The sequence below is a fragment of the Nansenia antarctica genome, assembly GCF_963989245.1.
Source record: "Nansenia antarctica genome assembly, chromosome: 9".
NCBI lineage: Eukaryota > Metazoa > Chordata > Actinopteri > Argentiniformes > Microstomatidae > Nansenia > Nansenia antarctica.
In genome coordinates this window covers 44,207,779-44,230,278 of record NC_137679.1, presented here as the reverse complement: position 1 = coordinate 44,230,278, position 22,500 = coordinate 44,207,779, and the positions used below count along the sequence as shown (strand labels likewise).

At 46.4% G+C, this 22,500-nt stretch overlaps 1 protein-coding gene across 1 annotated transcript in view; it reads left to right on the top strand.

Annotated features, from left to right (window-relative positions):
• The window catches only part of scml2 (Scm polycomb group protein like 2), a gene marked incomplete at its 3' end in the record, with an annotated part of 54,575 nt that overhangs the window by 22,485 nt on the left and 9,590 nt on the right, over positions 1 to 22,500 (top strand). The window contains exons 5-7 of the mRNA XM_080539819.1: positions 10,822 to 11,102; positions 15,710 to 15,809; positions 16,383 to 16,586. Of these exons, the coding sequence (XP_080395945.1) occupies positions 10,822 to 11,102; positions 15,710 to 15,809; positions 16,383 to 16,586 (585 nt within the window). The remainder of the gene's footprint in view (positions 1 to 10,821; positions 11,103 to 15,709; positions 15,810 to 16,382; positions 16,587 to 22,500) is intronic.

Genomic DNA, 22,500 nt, shown 5'->3' with positions numbered 1-22,500 from the left:
AGAGAAAGCGAAAGAAACCCACAGGGAGAGAGGACTAACAGTAAAGACGGGTGTTGTGGACGGTACTACCTGCTGCTGCCGGGCTGAAACTCTGTCTCTGTTCCGGGTGTTCCGGGTGTCACCGGTGAGTGTGTTTATAACTCCCGCTATCTGTCTCTCCTCCCCGTACCCCGATCTCTGTCTCCCCGGTACGTAGCTACCGCTATCTCTGTCTCTCTCTCTCTGTCTCCCCGCTGTCGGTCTCCTCTCCCCCGGTACCGCTATCTCTGTCTCCTTTAGCATGTAAATACACCTCAGTGGTTCTCACGGTGGTCCCGGTGAGCTTCGGTGGTCCTGGTGGGTCCCGGTGAGCTTCGGTGGTCCCGGTAAGCTTCGGTGGTCCTGGTGGGTCCCGGTGGTCCCGGTGACAGTTTCAGCATGGAGGGGATCTCCCCTCGACTCTTTGTTGCTCTGGTCGTTCAGCTGTTGTTTATAAACTGCAGACATTGTAGATTGTTGTTTATAAACTGCAGACATTGTAGACTGTTGTTTATAAACTGCAGACATTGTAGATTGTTGTTTATAAACTGCAGACATTGTAGACTGTTGTTTATAAACTGCAGACATTGTAGATTGTTGTTTATAAACTGCAGACATTGTAGATTGTTGTTTATAAACTGCAGACATTGTAGATTGTTGTTTAATTCGACTTTTATTGTTCTATCTGACAGACTTTGTTGGTTAGGGTTAGGGCTGTTTCAGGTCTGTCTGGTTTAAACAAGCTGGTGCAGAGGGCGATCAATAAGTCAAGCTCAACAGATAGTGTCCATATAGGCTAGTAATTATTTATAGGCGCTAAAATGATATTTAATAGTTTATTTGTGCGTTTAAGTGCCTTGCTTTTAACACAATGCCCCATATGTGTTAAGATGGTTTTGATGTTGTGTGTGCCAGACCATGCAAACGGCCTGATACATTTTATATATTTATTTTATTTTGTATCTATCTAAATATATTATTTAAGCCAAAGAGACCATTACTTTCCGTCCTGGAAGTACTGACCCACATGTTAAACGCGTGGACCATGATCTATAATACATTCTAGCCATGGAGGAACTTCTGGACCATGTTGAAAGATGTCTGAGTCTGAGGGTGTGTTAGTATAGTCAGAATATTCCCCATGCTTGACACAGTAATTCATAATCATAATTCATTGTTTTTGTATAGCGCTTTTCCGGGGCTCAAAGACGCTGACAATATAATATGGGGAAAACAGAAAACACAGAGTTAACAACAGATAACATGAGACATAGAACACAGAGTTAACAACAGATAACATGACACATAGAACACAGAGTTAACAACAGATAACATGAGACACATAGAACACAGAGTTAACAACAGATAACATGAGCACATAGAACACAGAGTTAACAACAGATAACATGACACATAGAACACAGAGTTAACAACAGATAACATGACACATAGAACACAGGGTTAACAACAGATAACATGAGACACATAAAACACAGAGTTAACAACAGATAACATGAGTACATAGAACACAGAGTTAACAACAGATAACATGACACATAGAACACAGAGTTAACAACAGATAACATGAGCACATAGAACACAGAGTTAACAACAGATAACATGACACATAGAACACAGAGTTAACAACAGATAACATGACACAACGTGTCTGATCTGGGTTTGGTCTGGTCTGGTCTGGGTCTGGTCTAGTCTGGTCTGGGTCTGGTCCTGGTCTGGTCCTGGTCTGGTCCTGGTCTGGTCCTGGTCTGGTCTGGGTCTGGTCCTGGTCTGGTCTGAGTCTGGTCTGGGTCTGGTCCTGGTTTGGTCTGGTCTGAGTCTGGTCTGGGTCTGGTCCTGGTTTGGCCTGGTCTGGTCTGGGTCTGGCCTGGTCTGGTCTGGGTTTGGTCTGGTCTGGGTCTGGTCTGGTCTGGGTCTGGGTCTGGTCTGGGTCTGGTCCTGGTCTGGTCTGGTCTGGTCTGGGTCTGGTCTGGGTCTGGTCTGGTCTGGTTCTGGTCTGGTTCTTACCCACCCTAGGCCAGAGAGGCTCAGCCTGACAGCAGAACCAGAGAGAGACACACCAGAACACCGCTGTGTTACAGCCAATACAAAGACTCAAGTCTCTGTGTGTGTGCCTGTGTGTGTGTGTGGGGGTGTGGGGGGGTGTGTGTGGTGGGGGGGGGGGTAATTAGGAGGGAACTGAGGCGAGCGGTGCCCTGTAGGGCCCCAACCCCCAGTCAGCACACACACACACACACTCACACACACACACACACACTGCCTCCGGGCCCGGCCAGCGCAGGTCACTGGGTCACAGTGGAATTACGCTGTTCTGATTAACTCCATATGCCTTATTACACCAGGAGAGCTGAATAGAGACTGACTCTTTACACCAGGAGAGCTGAATAGAGACTGACTCTTTACACCAGGAGAGCTGAATAGAGACTGACTCTTTACACCAGGAGAGTTGAATAGAGAGTGACTCTTTACACCAGGAGAGTTGAATAGAGACTGACTCTTTACACCAGGAGAGTTGAATAGAGAGTGACTCTTTACACCAGGAGAGTTGAATAGAGACTGACTCTTTATACCAGGAGAGTTGAATAGAGACTGACTCTTTACACCAGGAGAGTTGAATAGAGAGTGACTCTGAATGTAACTTATCTTGCTTATCATTTTGTTTCCACTCTTGTTTTAATCAGGTCCGCCTTCTGTTTGTGTGCTAATATTCTGTATTGTCTGTTGCTCTTTGTTGGCTGCTGTGGGGTGCAAGCCCAATACACATTTCCCAGTGATGGAACAATAAAGTGACTTTTGACTTTGACTTGACTTTACACCAGGAGAGTTGAATAGAGAGTGACTCTTTACACCAGGAGAGTTGAATAGAGAGTGACTCTTTTGAGTGTTTTAGTTACACTGTTACTCTTTATGCAGTCTTGTAGAGTTTGGTGTGTGTGTGTGTGTGTGTGTGTGTGTGTGCCTGGCCCTATGTTTTGGATGTGTGACTGTGGAAGTGTGTGTGTGTGTGTGTGTGTGTGTGTGTGTGTGTGTGTGTGTGTGTGTGTGCGTGTGTGTGCCCTGTGTGTGTGTGTGTGTGTGCCCTGTGTGTGTGTGTGTGTGTGTGTGTGTGCCCTGTGTGTGTGTGTGTGTGTGTGTGTGTGTGCCCTGGTGAGTGAGCCGTCCCTCCTGTGTAACAGACCAGACCTGTATGTCTCCTCATCACTCATCTGTTAACTAGACCTGTATGTCTCCTCATCACTCACCTGTTAACTAGACCTGTATGTCTCCTCATCACTCACCTGTTAACTAGACCTGTATGTCTCCTCATCACTCATCTGTTAACTAGACCTGTATGTCTCCTCATCACTCATCTGTTAACTAGACCTGTATGTCTCCTCATCACTCACCTGTTAACTAGACCTGTATGTCTCCTCATCACTCATCTGTTAACTAGACCTGTATGTCTCCTCATCACTCACCTGTTAACTAGACCTGTATGTCTCCTCATCACTCACCTGTTAACTAGACCTGTATGTCTCCTCATCACTCATCTGTTAACTAGACCTGTATGTCTCCTCATCACTCATCTGTTAACTAGACCTGTATGTCTCCTCATCACTCACCTGTTAACTAGCAGCTTAATGAAGCTGCTCAGACCTGCCAGACACCAGGACATGTCATATAATATAACACACTACGCTAGTTAACTAGGCCAGTATGTAGTAGTTATAATACTGTAATATAACACACTACGCTAGTTAACTAGTCCAGTATGTGTGTGTAGCAGCAAGTAGTTATAATAGTGTAATAATATGTTCATGTTTGTAGTGTGTGTGGGGTTGGTTGGGGGGTGGCAGACCCTTGCACCCTCCCAGTGTATTTCCCCAGGAGCCTGATTGTTTGGGGGAAGTAGCTGTTTGACGTCCTCTGGGTTTTAGCTGTTTGACGTCCTCTGGGTTTTAGCTGTTTGACGTCCTCTGGGTTTTAGCTGTTTGACGTCCGCTGGGTTTTAGCTGTTTGACGTCCTCTGGGTTTTAGCCGCGAGACTTCGGTACTGTTTCCCTGACGGCAATAGTTCGAACTGTTTCTGATTGGTGTGTGTGTGTGTGTGTGTGTGTGTGTCTGCCTGTGTGTGTGTGTCTGTGTGTCAGTGTGTGTCAGTGTATCAGTCTGTGTGTGTCTGTATGCATGTGTCTGTCTGTGTGTGTGTCAGTGTGTGTCTGTCTGTGTGTGTGTTGGGCTGGTAGATTTATAGAGTAGGTGAGAGTTACTGTACATTGTCCTGTAGTGTTTACGTTAGTGTGTGATAGGGTTGTTTAGTGTGTGATAGGGTTGTTTAGTGTGTGATATGGTTGTCTAGTGTGTGATAGGGTTGTTTACAGGGTTGTTTAGTGTGTGATAGGGTTGTTTAGTGTGTGATAGGGTTGTTTAGTGTGTGATAGGGTTGTTTAGTGTGTAATAGGGTTGTTTAGTGTGTGATAGGGTTGTTTAGTGTGTGATAGGGTTGTTTAGTGTGTGATAGGATTGTTTAGTGTGTAATAGGGTTCTTCTTTCGTGTAACGTCAGAGGTCCAACTCGGTGTCGCGTAGCCATGCCCGCATCTCTGGTTCTAGGTCGAAGAGGCTGGCTTCTGAGGGTGGTCTATATAAGGGGCAGATGGTGATTATGTGGTCGGCGGTCTGCTCTGGGTCACCGCACTCGCATGCCGCACTGTCCGCCAGGCCCCACGCCTTCATTGATGTTTTAAAGCGACCGACACCAGTTCGTAGACGGTTCAGTGTGGTCCATTGCCGGCGTGGTAGGTCGTCTCCTCCAATGGCGCCATCTCCTGGGTCCCAGATGTAGCGGTGGATTCGGGAGGGCCCGGCTGACTCCCACTCCTGCTTCCAAGCTGCTGCCAACCATGCATCTCTGGAGATGTCCTCAGAGGTGGAGTTGAGCATGGCTTGTGCTGCCTTGTTGTAAGGGTGGCGGGTCTTGAGTCGGCTTGGAGGTGCTGGTGTTATGGTGGTGTATGGTGTTGTGCAGGATGTGCCAGTCATGCTTTTGTGCCTTCCTGGCCAGGGCGAGGGTGGCAGCCTCCCGTCGGAGGCCGGCCGGTGCTATTCCCGCGAGGACTGGCAAGAGGGACACAGGGGTAGGCTTCAAGCATCCAGTAATTATTCTGAGGGAGGTATTGATAGCCACGTCGACCTTTCTCGCATGAGGGCTTCTGCTCCAGACTGGGGCGCAGTATTCCGCTGCAGAGAAGACCAGGGCTTGGGTGGATATTCTTAGCGTCTTAGCGGAGGCTCCCCAGGTTGTACCAGCAAGGCGGCGGATCAGCGCGGCCCTGGATGTCACTTTGGCCTTGACTTCTTCCAGGTGTTGTTTGAAGGATAATGTCCGATTAATAGGGTTGTTTAGTGTGTGATATGGTTGTTTAGTGTGTGATAGGGTTGTTTACAGGGTTGTTTAGTGTGTGATAGGGTTGTTTACAGGGTTGTTTAGTGTGTGATAGGGTTGTTTAGTGTGTGATAGGGTTGTTTAGTGTGTGATAGGGTTGTTTAGTGTGTGATAGGGTTGTTTAGTGTGTGATAGGGTTGTTTACAGGGTTGTTTAGTGTGTGATAGGGTTGTTTACAGGGTTGTTTAGTGTGTGATAGGGTTGTTTAGTGTGTGATAGGGTTGTTTAGTGTGTGATAGGGTTGTCTAGTGTGTGATAGGGTTGTTTAGTGTGTGATAGGGTTGTCTAGTGCAGGGGTCGGCAACCTTGAATGTTGAAAGAGCCATATTGGACCAAAAAACAAAAAAACGAATCTGTCTGGAGCCGCAAAAAAATGTAAAGCCTTATACAGTATAAGCCTTTAATGAAGGCAACACATGCTGTAAGTGTCTATATAAGCTATAATATTAGCCTACTATCAAAATTACTAAGTAGGCTAGAAATACATAAGCCTTAGCACATATGCATACAACCGAATGCAAACGTATTGTGCTTTACAAAAGTGAAACACTAGGATAGCGTAAAGGGGGTCTGGGGGGTTCCCCCCCAATTTTTTTTAACAGAGTAGATGCAATTTCGTGTATTCTGGTGCCTTTTAACAGGTGGGTTGATACTTTTATCTGGCTATACTAGCCTGAGAAAAAATATGGATACGTTTGTAATTTCATCCGGAGGAAGTGAGCAAACCAAGAGATCGTCAGCCAAAAAATAGACAAATCTACAGACTGTAGACTACAGTACCAAATGAAAACTAGCCTCCCTCGTCCTCTTTTCACTATTTTAAGTTAAACCCTCTCAGACACACAGGAACGCCGGCGCTCCCAAATATCATACCTTCTTTAGAAGTTCATAATTCGGAAACGGTTTGAGCTAAAGACAAGCCTCTTTTTGCATTTAAAAGTAGGCAAATAGCGCTCACTGGGAAGCTCCCGTTCATCGATGTGCGTCGCCGATGTCTGTATATAAATCAAGTTGTAGACAATGTGGATAGTTTCTTGCTTTGCCTGCCGCAGTACTTCGTCAATCCCTGTGGATATAGGTCTACTCTTGAAAAAAACCTGTCACATCCAGTCTCATGTTGGGTCCAGTCAAAATGTATAATACTAGTGTAATGTGCCAACATATCCGAATCCTATTGGCCCTCGTACAACATTACAGCGTAAACAGGGAGTTGTAGTTCAAGGAGAGAGACGCGGCAACGTAAAAAATAAATAATCGTTGTTAATTTCCATTTGTGGTCAAAGCCACAGGGAGCCACTGAAGATGGGCAAAAGAGCCGCATGCAGGTCTAGTGTGTGATAGGGTTGTCTAGTGTGTGATAGGGTTGTCTAGTGTGTGATAGGGTTGTTTACAGGGTTGTTTAGTGTGTGATATGGTTGTTTAGTGTGTGGTAGGGTTGTTTACAGGGTTGTTTAGTGTGTGATAGGGTTGTTTAGTGTGTGGTAGGGTTGTTTAGTGTGTGATAGGGTTGTTTAGTGTGTGATATAGTTGTTTAGTGTGTGATAGGGTTGTCTAGTGTGTGATAGGGTTGTTTAGTGTGTGATAGTAGGGATGCTCCGATCTGGATTTTTGGGGCCGATACCGATCACCGATTTGTTTCCTCAAGATCAACCGATACCGATACCGATACCGATTTTTTTTTAAATACATAACTGACTGGATAGCCTAAATATTTTTTGCTTTTTAGACAAAAGTTTTGATCCATTAGGCACCAAGCAAACGCAGACCCATTTTTATGGCATAGTAAAGGTCTGACCTATCACCCAGTTAGGGCCTGAAGCCCAAGTCAGTCGATATGGCTGTATAAAAGACATCATAAACGTGGCCTTCATGGTTTACATACTGTTACGTCCTCCTATGTTTTCTGTTCAGTTATCTGTCTTCCCCAGGAAAAAAAAAAAAAAAGATCGGTTTTTGCGATCGGCCATTTTTGCCGATCACCGATCGAGTCATTTGGAGTGAAATCGGCCGATTTAAATCGGTGGCCGATAAATCGGAGCATCCCTATGTGATAGGGTTGTTTACAGGGTTGTTTAGTGTGTGATAGGGTTGTTTAGTGTGTGATAGGGTTGTTTAGTGTGTGATTAGCTCCGTCCTGCATGGTGGGATTAGCAGGCGTGCGTTGGCGGCCGTCTGACAGAACAGAACTAATTAGTTCTCACAGGTAATTTGTATCAAAGCCGTCTGAACCAGCAGCCCTGCGCTTTCTCTCCAGGGTCGTATATCTCTCTCTCATTCTCTAGAAGTTTCTTTCAACAAAGAGCAGGAGACTTTTCAAACAAGGGATTTTAGGATGGAGAGTGATGGTTGTGTTAGCGTTGTAGCCTTGACACACACACACACACACACACACACACGCGCGCGCGCGCACACTCATACACACACCTCACACCTCACTGCAGTTTAACAGTCCAGAAATAATTGGACAGTGGAACAATTTCTATAATTTTGGCTCTGTACGCCACCACAATGGATTTTAAATGATCAAGTTGCAATTGAAGTGCAGACTTTCAGTTCAAAGGTATTCAGTATTCAAAGGTTTGAACAAAACTATTGTATGAAACATTTAGGAATTGCAACCATTTTTATAGACGGCTCCCTATTTTCAGGGGCTCAAAAGTAATTGGACAAATTAACATAATTATAAATAAAACGTTCATTTTTAATACTTTGTCGAGAATCCTTTGCAGGCAATGACTGCCTGAAGTCTGGAACCCATGGACATCACCAAATGCTGGGTTTCCTCCTTTGTGATGCTTTGCCAGGCCTTTACTGCAGCTGTCTTCAGTTGTTGTTTGTTCGTGGGTCTTTCTGCCTTTAGTTTTGTCTTCAGCAAGTGAAATACACACTTGTTTGGGTTGAGATCAGGTGATTGACTCGGCCATTGCAGAATATTTCACTTTTTTGCCATAAAAAACTCCTAGGTTGCTTACGCAGTATGTTTTGGGTCATTGCCCATCTGTACTGGCCATCACACTGCCTCCACCGTGTTTTACAGATGATGTGGTATGTGTCGGATCATGAGCCGTTCTCCATACTTTTTTCTTCCCATCATTCTGGTACAGGTTGATCTTAGTTTCATCTGTCTAAGGAATGCTGTTCCAGAACTGGGCTGTTTTTAAAAATGTTTTTTGGCAAAGTCTAATTTGGCCTTTCTTGTCTTGAGGCTTATGAATGGCTTGCACCTTGTGGTGAACCCTCTGTAATTGCTCTTGTGAAGTCTTCTCTTTATGGTACACTTGGATAATGATATGCCTACCTCCTGGAGACTGTTCTTCACTTGGCTGGATGGTGTGAAGGGGTTTTTCTTTACCATGTAAAGGATCCTGTGATCATCCTGTGATCATCCACCACTCTTGTCTTCCATGCCACTCCTAACGTTCCCGCTATCTCTCTGATGGATTTTTTGTTTGTTTTTGCAGCCTGTTTCACTTGCATTGAGAGCTCCTTTGTGCCGTTCACAGCAACAGCTTCCACATGCAAATGCCCCACTTGGAATCAACTCAGACCTTTTACCTGCTTAACTGATAAAGAAACAGCTTTTGAGTCAATTGTCTTACTTTACATTACTTTTGATCCCTTGGAAAAGAGGCAGCTACACATTAAAGAGCTGTAAGTCCTAAACCCTTCCTCCAACTCAGATGTGAATACCCTCACATTAAAGCTGAGAGTCTGCACTTTAAGCACATATTATATACAACTGTAACTTGAATATGTTTTGGTAAACAGCTAAAAGAAAAAAAAACTGTACCTGCTCACATGAGTGAGTGTGTGTGTGTGTGTGTGTGTGTGTGTGGGTGTGTGGGTGTGTGTGTGGGGGGGGGGCTGACGACGACCTCTAACCTTGAGACTGCCTGGGGGGAGGGGCCAGGACAAAGGACATGTCAGACTCTGGTCACATCTTCCTCTGTGGTGGAGGCTGAGGGAGGCTGAGGGAGGTTAGGAAGGCTGGGGGAGGCCAGGGGAGGCTGTGGGAGGCTGAGGGAGGCCAGGGGAGGCTGAGGGAGACTAGGGGAGGCTGGGTGAGGCTGGGGGAGGCTGGGTGAGGCTGGAGGAGGCTGGGGGAGGCTGGGATAGGCTGAGGGAGGCTGGGGGAGGCTGAGGGAGGCTGGAGGAGACAAGGGAGGCTGGGGGAGGCCAGGGGATGCTGAGGGAGGCTTGGGGACAGAGGGGCTTCAGAGAGAGAAGATCAAAGGTCTCTCCATGTCTCTGTTTGATCTCTGCAGACCGGCCTCACCTCCGCAGAGTCCTTAATGCGCATTGGAACGCTGATTGATTTGTGTGCGTGTGTGTGTGAGTGTGTGTGTGTGTGTGCGTGTGTGTGTGTGCGTGTGTGTGTGTGCGTGTGTGTGTGTGCGTGAGTGTGTGTGTGTGAGTGTCTGTATCCAGTAGAAACATCTGAATGCCGTAACACCATGAAAGAAATTACATGCTATGCTATACTTTTACGTATAATACCTGATAACTTAGTTCCTTAATACCTGATAACTTACCTGTATGCGGTGGTGGTGTGCTTGTCATGGACACTCCCTCCCATCCCCGACACGACACTGTGGCAGAGCAGAGAAGCCTCTTTAGCAACAGATTACTACTACAACCACGCTGCACTAAGGAGCGCTATAGGAGATCTTTACAACCACGCTGCACTAAGGAGCGCTATAGGAGATCTTTACAACCACGCTGCACTAAGGAGCGCTATAGGAGATCTTTACAACCACGCTGCACTAAGGAGCGCTATAGGAGATCTTTACAACCACGCTGCACTAAGGAGCTGTAGGAGATATTTTCTGTCTGCTGGAATAACACTGTACAAGAGTCAGACTAGGGTATGTTAAATCACACTGGTCTGTTCTTACTGTATACAATGTTTCATAGTGTTCAGATGTCTGTTTTATTTTATTATATTACTCTATTGTCACTTTATTATGTGTGCTTGCAGTAGGGGGGTGCAGGGGAGCTAGCTACACACACCAGAATCCCACAACTCGGCCCCTGGGTGAGCTAGAGAAACGTGGTCTTCGCCGGGGGGGGAGAGGCCCGGGTGCAGAGGCCACTGACCTGCCCCCTACTGGCTGTGAGGGGCAAGCACACTTCACAAATTCCACAGGAATTGTCCCTGTCTAGTTGTTGTTGTTGTTGTTGTTAGTATAATACCTGATAACTTGTTGTTCCTATCGTGTAGCTTCCTATCGTGTAGCTTCCTATCGTGCGCGAGGTCACGAGGTCACAAGGTCACGTGGTGTGTCCGTGGTGTGTGTGTGTCCGCCTGTCTGCGCTCCTCTCTGATTGGTCCTTGGTGTCTTCTGTCTTGTGTTGTTGCAGTCACCCTCCCCGGCGCCCTCCTCGCGCCCGTCTCCGCCCCCCCGGCCCCCACCCGCCGCTCCATGCAGTCGTCCTACCGCCTGCCCCACCCGCTGCCCCCGCTGCCCGTCAGGAAGGGCGTGCGGGGCCGTCGGCCCAAGAGCCAGACCATCGCCCTGCTGAAGGCCGCGGCCGAGGCCGCCGCTGCCGCCGCCGTGAACGGCTCCGCCCCCGGCTCCGCCTCCAGGGCCCAGCTGGCCCCCCGGCCGCACAAGAAGAGAGGCCCCAAACCCGGCAGCAAGGTAGGAGGGGTCTAGAACCAACACACACCAGACTTAGGGTTCATGTAGGGGGTCTAGAACCAACACACACCAGACTTAGGGTTCATGTAGGGCATCGTTTCTCAACGGGGGCGTTCAGACAACATCGGGGGGCGCTGGAACAGATATTTTTAAAAGGGGGGCGTTGAGGTGTTCTTGGGGGGCGTTCGCGCATTAAGTGGTGAGAGAGAGAGAGAGCGAGAGCGAGAGCGAGAGAGAGAGAGAGAGAGAGAGAGAGAGAGAGAGAGAGAGAGAGAGAGAGAGAGAGAGAGAGAGAGAGAGAGAGAGCCACAGCAGCAGCAGCAGCAGCAGCAGCAGCAGCAGCAGATCCTGAAAGGGTGTGTGTAGCGGAGACACCGCGGAGAACTATCCCGGAAGAGGAACAGCTGGGCGGGACGCGAATTTGCGGAACCTAGGATGGTAGGGGAAGGTAGGGCAATACCGCTACCTGATTGGTTGGCGAAGCAGGGAAGGTAGGGCAATACCGCTACCTGATTGGTTGGCGAAGCACTCACTCAGTCGCCAGCCAATGAGGGGGCTCTTCACGAGTGCTTCGCCAACCAATCAGGTAGCGGTATTGCTACCTTCCCCTACCATCCTAGGTTCCGCAAATTCGCGGGCGGGACGCGCAGGAGCGGCCGCGCGCCAGCGGAGTTCGAGCGGACATTATTATTATTATTATTTTGGATCATCTCTCTCTCCAGCACGCCTGTGACATTGACTAGCCTGTGAAACTTAATAAATACGTGCTTAATACACTCTGTGTCGACCTCCCTTAACGCCGGTGACGTAAGCCTGTCGTGCCAAATACTCACTCCCCGCGTATACACACTACCCTCTGCGCTTACGCATTCACTTTATTCGCTTCATTTCAATACAGCTTATTTAATTTAGTTACAATTAGTGCTAATACCATACCACCATACCAGAACATCACAGCAGGAACAACCTATCTCAAAAAGCGATCGTAGTCCGGAAAGCTCTCTCGCTTACCAATAATCGAACCTAGAGAAATCAGCTACGAATGTCCCCTCCCCTCGCAGGTTCATCACAGCAGTGGCGTGTCCAGACCTTTTTCACTGGGGTGGCCCAGGTGGGGCACCTTGTTATGCATGGGTGGCACAATTTTGAGAATTTAACACTTAATTCCCTGCATTCTGGTGAATTTGTACACACCATTTTGTGCTTTTTATTACCATTTCTGTCTCCACTCCCCATTGTATACTTTAATTGGGCTACTAAGGTCATGTTCTTACATGAAAATCTGAATCATGACCCAGAGCAAGCGGATAAGTTTGCAACATTGTTGCATAAATTATTTCTGATTTGCGTTCTCACAGCCCTTTATGTAAACAAAGTAACATAGGCAATTGAAGCAACAGATGTGGTAGTTGATTGGTCAGGAAAATAGAAAACTGCCCGTTCGTCCCGCTCTTATCCAGATCAACACGCATGCACTGTTGTTTTCCTATGGACAGCCTCGATGCGTCGTTTCTAACCGGAGCGAAACCACCCTTTTCAAGCGCCGGAGCATGTGTTGGTTGTTTGCTCCGGGAGTGACTTCGAATGTGCGTTCTCACAGCTCCAAACAACGCAGAGCAAAGCGAATTTCATCCTAAACTCTGATTCCAAGTGAAGCAAATGTTCTAGTGAGAACACACCCTAAAATAACAATCCCTGTTTAAAAGTCCCAGTGCTACCAATCACAACACAACAGAGTGGCTCCATACAAATGTAATATTAAACTCAGATGTTTTTTATTCTTTAAACAAACCAGCATATAACACACTATAACATGCAGGCACTCCAATTGTAACACAAAACAAAACAAAAAACACTGTACACTGTACAGGTACAAGGAAAAACAATAATTCTTAAACATATGTTACATTAACATAAAAAACTAGCTGCCTCTCCTTTCTTTCTCTTACAATTTTTTCTAATTGCTTCTCTTAACTGTAAAGTTTCAAGTTTCCTGTACAATTTACTCTACTGTGGGGGAAAAAATGCCAAATGTTCACCGGGGTACAGGAAGCTGCCATTGTAAACTTGGTTTTGGCAAATAATGAAATCAGATTACGAGAAATTCAAAGCCACATCTACTGAAGTAAACAGGTAATTGAAAAAAGCAATGCAGGAATTGTAATAGTTGTATCAATTTAATAGTAGTAGTAATAGTAATAGTAGTAATAGTTGTATTCATAACAACCTGAAAGCAGAGAAGTAGATGGCTTATATTGTATGTATTGTATACTGTACAACATACCCTGATGTGCAGGTGAAGCTGATGTGCAGCCTTCATCATCAGTATCCTTGTTTGACTCTACAAAATCACAGAAATGGTCATAATGACAAAATCAGCCTTTTTTGTAAGTAGGCCGATGTTAGCTACCAAACTCAAATGAATACAATATGAATACCCCTACAGGCTTAATCGACAAGATTCGGCTTTAGTTTAAATGTATAGCAATTAATCACAATGTTACATTATCACGGTTATCAAATAAGTGCTTACTAAAAATACATCTGGAGCTATCAGAATGTTACATACATACCCATGTGTACAGCAGAAGCTGGAGGCTCTTGCTGTGGGCTAACTGGGTCTACATCCTCCAGCTGGCTCTCATCCTCTGACTGACTAACATTAGCTCTGGCTGCTCTGTCCTGCGGCTCTGTCCTTTTGGGGTTTTTTCTTTGGAAGAAACCCTGAATGCTCTGATTTCTTTTCATACTGTAACATTAACCATCACATAACACATGTCACTTTATAACTTGCACAATACACAAACAAAACATACTCAAGCATTCAAATGTATATAGCTGACGTTACCTAGCCTATAGCCTAACGTTAGCATTAGCTAGCATTTCGACGACAGGTTTACTAGCAAGCTGAGATCGGATGATGAGAGACCAGAGTAGCCTACTACAAAATATAATGTTACAGCTAAAACGTTTTAACCACTAGCACAACACCGTAGCCTATATGTAGCTATGCAAAAGTCTAACCATTAATGGTACTCACATTTCTTCAGGAGCGCCAAGACCAGCACACCTGCCATATGTACTTTCATGTACCTACTTCTGCAAACATTCTAATAAAGTTTTCAATCAATCAATCAAACCTCACCGCTGATCAAAAAGGTGTTCTGTTCGAAAAGTTTGTCTCGTGGTGCGAAGTGGCCTCTGCTCTGAGTGACTAGGCAGATAGCCAATCAATCAGGGTGGCACCTAGGGTGGCCAATCAGATTTCAGGGGTGGCACGGGCCACCCCTGGCCCCCCCCTGGACACGCCCCTGCATCACAGTATATTACATAAATGTATTACTGTTAAGTGTTGTTGTGGATGTTATCCCTTGTGCCATTCTGAGGTTAGCATTGCAATGTGTTCGTCTTAACGTTTACAAACTAAAATATACGATCGCTTTTTAGTGATATGTTGCTCCTCTGATGTCCTGGAAACGAACACATAAGCACTCCGAACAGCTGTCAGCGTCTTTTGTTGCTATAGGAAACCACTACTCTGTCTGCTTGCGATTGATCAGCTGTCAGCAGTGTTATTACGGGTACGTTCGTAAATGCACGAACGGTCAGTTCGCTCGGACAAAACCGTGTTTTCAGTCAGAGCACCCATCTCTGAGCGCTCCCAGAGCGCAGAGCTCTGAACTTTGGAACTTTGTTAAGTTTTGATATGTTTTGATATGAGAAATTCGAACTAAGTGGTCAGTTTATGAAAATAATACCTTAGAATGCTAATAAATATTAAAATAATAGCCCCCTAGCGTTTGCCGCCATATTGTGACACCACCGCCCCAAAGTCCAATAAAAAATGAATAAATATTAGCATCATAAAACAGCAATTTGGCGAAATGCAACACCAGCACACTTAAAAAAACTAACAATGTTAGTTGTAATGTACAGTTCTGCAGCCTACTGTTTGTTCTGCATCGGACATGTGTGAAATTGCTGCTGTTCCGTAGCAGTCTGTTTGTATTCTCTGATCTTGTCTAAGTTTGTTCAACACTCAGAAACAGCATTTTTATTCACATTCACATTCGCTTTTCTGCTCTCTGGTAAACTAATGATAATGATATTCCAACTGCCCAGTTAAATCAAATCTATTGTTTGGCATTCATTGACATGCTTTTTAAATGATATAAGACAGAATATTAGTCAACGTTAATATTCAGGGAAGAAAATAAGCCTACTTTTTTTTGATGGGGGGCAGTAAGAGACCTGGATAATGGACAGGGGGGCGCTGGCCCAAAAAAGGTTGAGAACCACTGATGTAGGGGGTCTAGAACCAACACACACCAAGACTTAGGGTTAATGTCGGGTCTAGAACTAAGTCAAACCCGGCAGCAAGGTAGACCTGGGTTAATGTCGGGTCTAGAACCAACCCAGGTCTAGGGTCTAGAACTAAATCAGACCTGGGTTAATGTCGGGGGTCTAGAACAGTGTTGTGTTGTCTATGTAGCCTGGTTGGTCCAGCTGAGAGCAGGAAGTGATCTGTTGGTCCAGCTGAGAGCAGGAAGTGATCTGTTGACACAGCTGAGACCAGGAAGTGATCTGTTGGTTTTTTTGTCTTCCAGAGGAAACCCCGGGTGGCCCCGCCCCTGTCCTCGGAGACCAGGCTGGGGGGCGCGCAGGATAGCAACGGCCTTAGCAACGGCTCTGGAGTGGCCTCCACAGGTATACAGCTGCTACTGCTGCCACTTAGCACCAGGGGAGGCCGGCGGAGGTAGAAATCGGAGGACGGGCTCGTTGTAATGAGGAACCATCCCATCCTGTGCCTTACAAGGAGCCCGTCCTCCGATTTCTACCTCCGCCGGCCTCCCCTGGACTCACCAAATACAGGGTTCCAGTGACATACAGATGTATTAAAGCTCTGATCTCTCCTCTCCTCTCTCCTCCTCTCTATCCTCCTCTCTATCCTCCTCTCTCTCCCTCTCTATCCATCTCCTCTCTCCCTCTCTATCCTCCTCCGCCTCTCTCTCTCTCTATCATCCTCTCTCTCCTCTCCTCTACCCCCCCCTCCTCTCTCACCCCCTCTCCTCTCTCACCCCCCCCTCCCATCTCCCCCCCTCCTCTCTACCTCCCCATCCCCCCCCTCCTCTCTCTCCCTCTCCCCCCTCCCCCTCTCCTCCTCTCTCCCCCCCCTCCTCCTCCTCTCTCCTCCTCTTTCCCCCCCCCTCCCCCCCTCCTCCCCTCCCCTCCCCTCCTCCCCCTCCCCTCCCCTCCTCCCCCTCCCTCCCCCTCCTCCAGTGTGTGTGTACGTGAACAAGCACGGTGACTGCGGCCCCCACCTGGACAGGAAGCAGCTCCAGCAGATCCCGGACCACTTCGGGCCGGCGCCGGTGAACACGGTCCTGCAGCTGGCCGTCCAGGCCTGCGTAGACTCCGCCCACCAGCCCTCCGCCCTCTACCACTTCCTGCAGGCCCAGTCGGGCGGGGGGGAGGTCATCAAAGGTACCGGAACCAGAACCAGAACCAGATTGATTGATTGATTGTACTTTATTGTCCCCGAGGGGAAATTTGTCTTGGGCATGGTACTTTCATGCTTCAAGTGCAACAGTGACGATACATACAACATACAGTAGACACAGTAAACAACAGGACAGCAACAAACATTGAGTGACATTGATTGGCAGCAGTTTCCACCTGGACATGGCATCATTTGGTATAAATATATATTGCACATAACCCTTCAAGTGGTGTTTTCGAATATTGCACATGGCCCTTCAAGTGGTGTCTAAGATAAAGTGCAGGTGCTGGTGATCATGTCCTAATCATCGTTTCTGCTTGAGAGAATTGATTAGTTTAATGGAGAATGGGACAAATGATAGTTTTAAGTTTTATAATTACATCTTGGCATGCGAAGCCTTCTACCTAGGGGGAGAACTTCGTATACTGTGGAGAGCGGATGTTGGGGGTCTGCGATTATCTTGTTAGCCTTGTCCAGGACAGCTTTTTCATATAGTTTATTTAGGATCACATAGTCTCTTTCACCTACAATTTCATAGCTGTTTTGTGAATGCTGACTAGTCTGTTTTTTTGTTGTACAGTTAAGTTGCCAAACCACACAATTATTCCATATCTGATATATTGATCTTTCTTGGTCACGTGGCCGGAAATTATATATTGATGACTCAGAGAGAAGGTTGAATCGTAATCATTGTATTAGGCAGATCTGGGTTGCATTCCCATGTACAGATGTTTCCAAGGCAGCATGCTCTGTTAAGTCCAAGCTTCAAGCATGGCTACGACATGGCTGGTGCCGAGCCTGGCTGTGGCATAAAGAGATGCCAAGCAAAGTAATGATGTTTGTTACAGCTTATATACAGTTCTCAGAGAGGAAATAGCTTTTACCTCGTAACTTACAATACTGACATTAGTTCCCATACATGGCTATGCTGTGTTCATGCTGTTCTGCTCTGCGGCTGACCACTGGGCTAAGGCTCCTATGTCCTTAGAGTTAAACTGGTCTCACTGTTACTTGATATGGTATATGCCTGCTCCTAAGAATGTTGTTTACTACTGAGAGTGGGCACACTTAAAATATGTTTAAGGTTAAACAATGAGTATTGCAATATTTGATAGGCACACAACATTTGCATATAGTCACACAAAAACGCATCATATCAATATCTGATTACACTTTCAACAATGGACTGATAGAAAATTCTCATGATCTGCTTTCTCACCCCATAAAGTCTGAGTCGCCTCAGGTGATAAAGCCTCTGCTGTAGTTTGTTACATAAGCTGTCTAAGTGTGTATTCCAGCGGAGATGGTTGTCTAATTGAATACCTAAGTACTTGTAAGAGGGCACCTGGATGATTGTTTGGTCTTTAACGACCACAGGCTCATGGTCAGTTACCTGCCTTGGGTCTAACACAACCTCCTGAGTTTTGGTGGGGTTTAAGATGAGATGGTTGCTGTCGCACCATTTAGTGAATATATTAATCTCATCATGGAGCACCGAGGGGTCTGTATCTTTATCAAGGAGACTTAGAATTGCAGTGTCGTCAGCATATTTTATGATATGGTTGCTTGGGTGGTTACTTTTACAGTCGTTGGTGTATACTGAGAAAAGATATGGAGACAGAACGCAACCTTGGGGGACACCTGTACTGCAGTGTTTAGTCACTGACAGTGTTCCATTGACTTTCACTTGCTGTTCTCTTTCTAACATGAAGGAATGGATCCATTTGATTAAAGTACTATTGACACCCATGTCTTTGAGCTTTCCTAAGAGCACGTGGGGTTGTACCGTATTAAAGGCGGAACTAAAGTCAACAAACATAATTCGGGCATAGGCCTTTTTGTTCTCGAGGTGCTTGGATACAGAATGTGTGATATAGAGCAGTGGTTCCCAACCATTTTTGTCTTGTGTACCCCTTGAGCTGTTTTGCCATGCCAGAAGTACCCCCTCACTCATGCGTGTTGATTATTTCCAAAAATGTTCAATTAAACACTAACTTGCAAATATAACATTTATTATACAACAGTTAGTTCCGACCAAGTCATTTGATTGGACAAGAGGCATTCCATGAGTGCGGATATACAGTATAACAGCACTGGGACTTTTAACTATATGTACTGTATCTGTCCACCGCGTCCAATGTGTTCTATTACAGTTTTTTCCAATTGCTAACACAATAAAATGACCTGCATAGCACAATTATTTAAACTGACACACAGAGAGCAAAACCTCTTCTCAAGTCTCCAAAACTCTAAACACATTTTCTGCTTTACACACATTTTGCTATTCAAAATGCCACTTTTTAAATGCACTTAACACGGTTCTCTGCCTAAGACACAACAATCTGACATAGTCACATGTTTGCCATTTCAAAACACTGCCATTCAAAATTAGACTACATGAGCTAATTGGCCAATACATGTGCCACCTGGCCAAACACCTCAATGTTTAATTCATTCATCACACACACACACACACACACACACACACACACACACACACACTGCCACGAGACAGCCAGCAAACGTCTGTGTGAAGCAGTAGCTGCTCATGCTCTGACCCGCTGCCATGACAAAGAGTTTGAAACAGTCTGTGGTTCATTGGCCGGGACTGAATGAAGTTAATCACCTTAACTGCGTCATCCATAACTGCACTTAACTCGGGGCTCATCTTTTTGCTGCTGAGTGCCTCCCGGTGAATAATACAGTATATCCACTTAATTTCGGGGTTCACCTTCATCACACGCCCAAGCAGCCCACGCACCTTACCCGTCATTGCTGCCGCTCCATCGGTACAGATGTGACTGCAGGATTTCCACGATCGTTGTCTTTGAAGAAGCTGTCAATAATAAACAACATTCCCTCGCCAGTTGTCTTTCCTGGCAGCGTCTTGCAAAACAAGATATGCTCATTTATGTCCGACTCTTCTTTATAACGCACAAAAGCCAGCAGCTGAGCCTCCCCACTAACGTCGGTCATTTCATCTAATTGCAAAGCGAACTGACCTGCTTGCTTCATTTGATCCACCACTTGTCCGACAATATTTATGGACATATCATCAATCCGACGGGAGACGGTATTGTTTGATAATGGTACCAACTTGAGCGCGTCAGCTGCTTTCTTGTCCAGCATAGTTTTAGCCAAAATTATAGCGGCAGGCAAAATCAGATCTTCGGCGATTGCATGTTTTTTTTTTTACTTAGCCACCAGTAATGAAACAGCATAGGACGCCCTCCAGTGCTTTGCTTGACACACTTGCCGCTTCCTTCAGTGTAGCCTGACTTGACTTGAGCTCTGACAGTTTCGCTTGAAAAAGTCGTCAGTTTTACCAACAGTTGCTAGGTGTTTGGTGCTCTGGTGTCGCTGTAAATGGGATGGCTTCATTGAATTATTAGCCAGGACTTCGCAGCAGAAAAAGCACTGTGGCTGTGGTGGATTAGCCGATGTACATGTAAATCCCCACAAAACATACGTTTCCAGATAATAGCGGGGTCCTTTTTTCTTTTTTGCCTCAGTTTTCTTGACCGTTACTGTAGCTGGTCGTTTTAGCCATCTGTCCATCTTTGCAGTAGGTTGCCAACTGACAGGCCTAGCTGACTTGCGCGCGAAAATGATCGTGAACATGATTTAAATGTGACGTGACTACCACTTGTGTTACAGTCATCACCTGTCGGGGAGGAACTTAAGTTGCAGCGTACCATTTTAACAACAGGTTTATGAAATGACTTGTGTATTTATTTATTTTTTTGGAAGGGGAAATAAATTATAATTCCAAATCTTTCCACGTACCCCCTGCAATCCCCTCACGTACCCCTAGGGGTCCGCGTACCCCCGGTTGGGAACCACTGATATAGAGAATAGCATCCTCCATGCTACGGTTCTGTTTATAGGCAAATTGAAAAACATCTAGCAGTGGGTCAATGTGTTTTCTAAGCAGAGACAGTACATATCGTTCAAAACATTTCATCACAATGGAAGTTAGAGCAATGGGGCGGAAGTCATTATTCTCCATGGCACGAGGTTTTTTCGGCACAGGGATTATAATTGACTTCCTCCACAGAGCTGGAACCTCGGTATTCAGAGAGAACGGAGAGAACGGAGAGAACGGAGAGAACGGAGAGAACCAGAGAGAACGGAGAGAACCAGAGAGAACGGAGAGAACGGAGAGAACGGAGAGAACCAGAGAGAACGGAGAGAACGGAGAGAACGGAGAGAACGGAGAGAACGGAGAGAACGGAGAGAACGGAGAGAACGGAGAGAACGGAGAGAACGGAGAGAACCAGAGAGAACGGAGAGAACCAGAGAGAACGGAGAGAACAGAGAGAACCAGAGAGAACCAGAGAGAACGGAGAGAACGGAGAGAACGGAGAGAACGGAGAGAACGGAGAGAACGGAGAGAACCAGAGAGAACGGAGAGAACAGAGAGAACCAGAGAGAACCAGAGAGAACGGAGAGAACGGAGAGAACCAGAGAGAACGGAGAGAACAGAGAGAACCAGAGAGAACCAGAGAGAACGGAGAGAACGGGTTCCTCAGAATCTGAGGGAGAGAAACCTGTCTGGGTTCTGTGCACTCTCTCTCCTCCTTTCTCTCTCCTCCTTTCTCTCTCCTCCTTTCTCTCTCCTCCTTTCTCTCTCCTCCTTTCTCTCTCCTCTCTCTATCCTTTGCTCTCCTCCTCTCTCCCTCCCTTTCTCTCTCCTCCTCTCTCCCTCCCTTTCTCTTTCCTCCTCTCTCCTCCTCTCTCTCTCCCCCCCTCTCTTTCATCCTCGCTCCCTCTCTCTCTCCCTCCCTCCTCCTCTCTATCCTCCTCTCTCTCGGCCCCCCTCTCTATACTCCTCTCTCCCTCTCTCCTCCTCTCTGTCTCTCCCTTCTCTCTCCTTCTCTCTCCCCCTCCCTCCTCCTCTCTATACTGCTCTCTCCCTCTCTCCTTCTCTCTCCCTCTCCTCCTCTCTATACTCCTCTCTCCCTCTATACTCCTCTCTCCCTCTCCTCCTCTCTCCCTCTCCTCCTCTCTATACTCCTCTCTCCTCCTCTCTGTCTCTCCCTTCTCTCTCCTTCTCTCTCCCCCTCCCTCCTCCTCTCTATACTTCTCTCTCCCTCTCTATCCTCCTCTCTCTCTCTCACGCTGGTGCACAGCTTTTATTCAGCACTTTTATCACTAGAACAGCCGTGCCTTGTTTACCTACTAGAAGAGCCGCCTCGGGGGTCAAATGACCATAGTCTTTACAAATGGGAAGCTGCTATTTACACACAACGACCACTAGTTGGCGCCGTCATGTAAATTAGCCTGCCTCCTACACAGAACAACTAGCAAAATAGCTTCATACTAGCTTATCCTGAGGTGATTTAGAAAGTGTAAGGATACTGGGTGGTAGAACGCACATATCTAGGACAAGTCATGAAAGGAGGGTCCTGAAATTTGATGGAGTGCAAAGATATAAACATTCCTTTCTACTCACCCACGGCTGTTCTGGTGTTAAAGTGCCAGTTTGGGATCCGTACATCTATTTTAGACCGTTAAGTGAATGATAGATATAAACATTGATTGTGGAATAGGACGCCTAAATGGCCCAGGGAGGGGGGGGGGGGGGGGGAGCAGGGGGGACCCGGCTTTGTTGTTGTCTGAATCCCAGACTCCCCCTTTAATAATTCAGGAGGCTCAATAATCACCAGCCAGCCTCCCATAATAACACAAGAGAGAGACAGGCTCCTAGTCTGGGTGGGTGGGTGGGTGTGTGGGTGTGTGTGTGTGAATAGGTGGGAGATGGGCTCCCAGTCTTGTGTATATATCTATATATTTATCGATATTTATTTATATACATAACCCTGGGTTTCCGTTAACCGGTAATTACCGGTCTTTGTCCGGTAAAATCTATTGAAGTCCGACAAATGTAAACCTCTT